General features: G+C 28.4%; 1 protein-coding gene across 2 annotated transcripts in view; it reads right to left on the reverse strand.

Moving 5' to 3' along the window:
• Nucleotides 1-5319, reverse strand: part of LOC106687677 (serpin B3) — a gene marked incomplete in the record, with an annotated part of 31839 nt that overhangs the window by 12222 nt on the left and 14298 nt on the right. For both annotated transcript variants that reach the window (XM_067049184.1, XM_067049185.1), the window contains 2 exon segments: nucleotides 706-907; nucleotides 4792-4971. In XM_067049184.1, coding sequence (XP_066905285.1) covers nucleotides 706-907; nucleotides 4792-4971 — 382 coding nt within the window.

Genomic DNA, 5319 nt, shown 5'->3' on the forward strand with positions numbered 1-5319 from the left:
TTTGTCTCATATCTAATTTTCTATTTTCACGTCTCCTGTTCATTTTAAATGTAATAGTTTATGTTATTATTTTTTATATTTATACTTATAATTGTATATCTTATTTTTATTCCTTTTTGTTTATTTTTATATAATTTTCTTTCATTAATATTTACATAGTTTTTAACCCTACCTTAGTCTACTTTTTTGTATCTTGTTATGCTACATTATGAAAATATTTTTAGAAGTTTTTCTATTTTATCAAAATATTTGTAGTTGTTTTTCTATCTTTTTTAGCCTTGATGAAGCTCTACAAAGTGAACTGAAATGTCAGCAAATAAATAGTTGTTAACTATTTTTTGTTACTTTTTTACCACACCCCTGATACGGTCAAGCATCTGTAAATATATATATAATAATTTTTTATATATTTAGCCAGTAAAGATCAAAAATGAAGCAACACAATTTTATCAATAATGAGTAACAACAGCTCCGATGGACAGAATGATAAGATTAACATAGAAATAAAATGAGTTTAAATGGTTCAATATCACCATTAAAGATTATGTGTAATGGGTAAAAAATTGGTAATGCCAAGACAAATATTATTCCCCTGGACATCATAAAACAGTGAGATACCCTTTTCATTCCTCAGTAATCTTCATATAGTAAATTATGCAAAAACTATAAATATAGCACAAAGGAAATGGACTAGAAAATAATTACCAAAAGATAGTAATCCATTGATTTTTTGGTTTGTACTTTTTGCAATCCAACCATTAATTTCTTCAACAGATCCAGGGTGGTTTTTGAAATCTACTTCGTGTATCTCGGATGAAAGAAATCTTTTGATGAAACTTCGAAAATCCGAAGATATGGAATAACTTTTTTCAATAAAAATTAGAGTTTTTAATGTTAATAGATGTTTCTGAAATAAAGAAGAATTTTGTAAAAAATATATATCGAATATACTTGGCTTATATTGTAAATAAGATACTTTTGTATCCAATTGAAATTGTAGATTGAATTATTCAAGATATTTTAAATCAACCTATAAATTTTATAAATGCCCTAAGGTCAAAAAACGTAGAAAAAAAATTTAATGTTTCATACATATATTTTTTTCTATTTTTGGAAGTTTCAGGGATACTGTGTCACCCTCCTCAACAATTACAATTCATATTGGATTTCAAAATAAGTACAAATAAATATGTTAAAATCATCAAAATAATAATAATAAATTTCAACGTATATAACAAACAATATTGTCTGATCAATGATTTCTACTCTTCAGAGAAACCTATTGAAACCAACAGTGAATTATATTATGCTAAAGAGAAGGACACAGTATCCCCGAAATGTCCAAAAATATAGTGAAAAAAATATATATATGTTGTAAACATTATATTTTTCTCCTAAGTTTTTTGACCTTTGGGTTTTATAAAATGTAAACATTTTTACAAAAGTATAGATCATATAATGAAATAAATTAACAATTTATTGCATCAACGAAAGGAAGCGATACATATCCTAAAAGCTATAATGCAAAAAGGTGATTTATCATCCTATAACTTTTTGAAGAACTTCATAATAACTTGAGGCATAAAATAATAAACTACAGTTTTCTGTTGTGGTATTACTGTTACAAAAGAGATATAGTACATCGGTGTCTAAGTGTTACATAATGGTGACAGTAAGTTAAAAAGAATTTGATTCTAAGAAGGATTAGTATAGTTTTAACTAAATTAATAAAAAGTAAAAATAAATCTATAAATACTAATTTATGATGAATGATAAAATTAAAAACAAAACAAAACAGTGATAGTTTGTTGTACGGATACTTAAATGTAGCAGTTTATCTAAGACTAGCTGTCACTGCAGCAACACTTACAAACAACTATCAGGTAAAACGTAATATTAATGTCAACTTTTTACACGCTTGCATCCAGACTAATAATAATTAATAAATAGAATACTAAAATTTAAAAAAAAAAATTATATTTGAAACATATTAAAAGAAAAAATAAAATTCACCAATAACTTTAAAAGTTCTTGATATTTTAAAATAAATTCAACATTAATTAAACAAAAAATATACAAAAAGTCTCAACCTTTGTTCATTCATTAATTCATCCCCTTTACCGCTTGCGCAGTGTGGGGTTACAATTGGTAGAGTCTGGACCAGATGTCTCGTTCTTGGACCATCTCCCTTCTCCTACTCCAGTCCATATCTTGCCTCATTAACACTCTCCTCCCAGGTAATGCGCGGATCTTCCTGTTGTCCTTCTTCCCTCCACATGAGTCTCCTATGTCTTCCTGGCAGTTTTTTCCTAGTCCATCCTAAGGAGGTATCCGAACCACCTTAGCTTGTGCTCCTCTAGTATGCTCTCAGCCTGTTTGACTTTGAGGCTAGTCCGTTTGATGCTGTTCCATACTCTATCTCGTCGTGTCCTTCCTTCAACCTTGCAAAGGTAAGGCATCTCTATCTTCAACCTTTGTTATTAAAACATATCACATGTTCAACGTTTCGGCCGATCCAGCCATCATCAAGAACAATCTTTATTTTAGTTTCACAGCCTCAATATTGATTTATAAAACTTTACAGATTACTATTATGCCCAAGTCATTTAAACACAGTCAAAATAAGCCTGTATTTGTCACGATAACATTTAATAATAAATTCTATTCTTCACAATTTGGTATTTTACTATCATAAATTTATTATAATATTGTGAAGAAGAGAATTAATAATTAAATGTTATAGTGACAAATACAGGTTTATTCTAACTGTGTTAAATTGAATTGGGCATAATAGCCTGCAAAGTTTTATAAATCAATGTGAGGCTGTTAAACTAAAATTAAGATCGTGCTTAATGATGGCCGGAACTTCAGACATGTAATATGTTTTAATAAAGAAGGTTGAGACTATTTCAATATCTTCTGTTATTATTAATATAACTACCTTTTCCGATGAAAGAATTAAAATATCTATAAAGTAAATTCTACATATTTTATAGAATACTGAGAAGTCAAAAAATGGGACCATACTGTATTATTTTTTCCCGTTAAAGATCAACTAAAAACATCTTATCAGTACTTAATAATAAGTGTTACAGATCATATAGAGCAAATTAATAATTTAATGAAAATTTTAAATGAATAATTTTAGAGTCTTATTGAAAAAAATTATCACTGATATTTAAAATATAAAATTTCAATGATTTTCATCTTTTACTGTCGCCAGCATTCAGTGTTGCTCTGGTCTGATAAAGTTTTCTAATCTCCTGACAAATATTATCATATTTTCAGTTGAGACAACTCGTAATTCATTATGTTCTATTTAAGTTGCATGTCTTCACCCATGTAAACTACATATGCTCTAGATCAGCAATTGCCTGTTAAATTTTGCACCACTCTTGTTGTGATAATAAAAAAAATTGTTGATACAATTATCCTTTGAGCGGTGGAATATGTAGGAAAAGAAGAAAAGCTTTTTCAAATTTAACTTGCGTCTAGGGGTTTGATTTTTTCAAAGAGTATCCTCGCTTTTTATAAAAGAAGAAAATACAGTGAAAAGTAAATGCTGGAACCATGGGTGTAGGGAGATTGTATTGGGGGGAGTAGGGAGCATTTGTATTGGTATTGGGAGATTGTATATGGGAGAGCATTGTGCGAGCCATTAGTAAATCTTGTTAACAATTTCAATTCAGTTGTTTCATTTTCAATAATTTATTTTGATTATAGGTAATACAAATTTAAAAAGTAATGATTGAATTTGATGAAGTATAAACAAAATAGCGTGGGTATTTCTTATTGTTTATTGTTGTAGATCCCAATTACAACATCTAATTGACAAATGTTCTAAATGTCCCATTTACTACAAAAACTCTTGAACACTATGATAATCAGAGCTATTTGGACATACAGAATTGAGTTTCAGGGCTCCACTAAACCGTCAAATTCCTCCCATATCCAATCCACAATCCTTGATGCTCCTTATTAAGTCACAACTAATCCATAAAAACCTCAACATCTCATTTGTTGCAGATTTGGCCAGAAATTGATTGGCCTTTCATTCCAAAATTCTTAGCCACCCAAACTTATTAGTTCTTAATCTCCCATCCTTAACAATCCCTGACAATCCTCCATAGGATTGAAGTGCCACCATTGGGTGGTTCCTTCCCAAGATTATTATGTGTCCTGAAACATTTATCACATTTACTTTTTGTATTTTTTTTTTTTTTTATATGCAGTTGTAAATTTCAATAAATAAAAAATCATTTTTATTCTTTTCTTTTTTTTTTTTTACTATTTTCAGGAATTAGTGTTCACTTGTGACACTCCTGGCATATGTTAGGGGCACACAAGAGTGCTGTGGAAGTTTGGGAGCCACTGCCATATATATTTCTTAAATAGGACTTAAATATGACACTCAATATAAGGATATTATTGAACCATTTTCCAGGAATTAAGAAAGATTGGGCACTTTTTAGCCTTAAAGTGTATAATAATAATTCAAAAATTCAATAATCTCATAAACACAATGATATATAATATTTATATACAATTATATAAATATATTCATATAGGTATATATTCATATACAACTGATATTCATATACCACTGATATTTATATATCAGTTGTTAAAATGTATGTTTGTTTAAGTTAAGGTTACAATCATAGTTATTCATGTCACATATGACATGTATTTAATTCAATTTAATAAAGCCTAGTTTAAGGTATTCCTTATTTCATTATATCATATGTTAGTTAGATAATATTTTTAGAAGCTATTTTTCCATCTACTTACCTCTAAATCTGGAATCAGAGTTTTAGAGTCGACAAAATATTTTTTATATTCAGGAAAATATATAACTTTAGCTATTTCAGCTGCTGTGACTCCTCTCGCACCATGTAACAAGGTAGTTAATAAAATCTTAAGACCAGCTGGAGATACTATGATGTTCTGAGAGCTCAATTTGCTGAGTTCCTTTGAACGAAAAATATATAAAATAATAAAAATATAACTTTGAAACCCTCAAGAAAAAAAAAATTGCTTTAGAATAATTAGCATAAATTAATGAGGTGCTAATAGTTAAAATAGATTGATATAAGGAAAAGATGGTCGGGGAGTGCGGTTAGCAAAGATACACTAATAAACTAAACTTATTTATTTGTGCCAATGTTTCGACCTAAATTTCAGGACTTCATTAGGGCTGAAAAAACAAAACAAGCAACCAAAATCAGAGAAACATAAAAATAATAAACAAACTAGGAAATATACATAATAATTATATCAATTAACTACTATCTACTTAATTTATTGTTATGAATATTT

The sequence above is a fragment of the Halyomorpha halys genome, unplaced genomic scaffold (genome assembly GCF_000696795.3).
Source record: "Halyomorpha halys isolate HHAL.00 unplaced genomic scaffold, Hhal_1.1 Scaffold997.1, whole genome shotgun sequence".
NCBI classification, from domain to species: domain Eukaryota; kingdom Metazoa; phylum Arthropoda; class Insecta; order Hemiptera; family Pentatomidae; genus Halyomorpha; species Halyomorpha halys.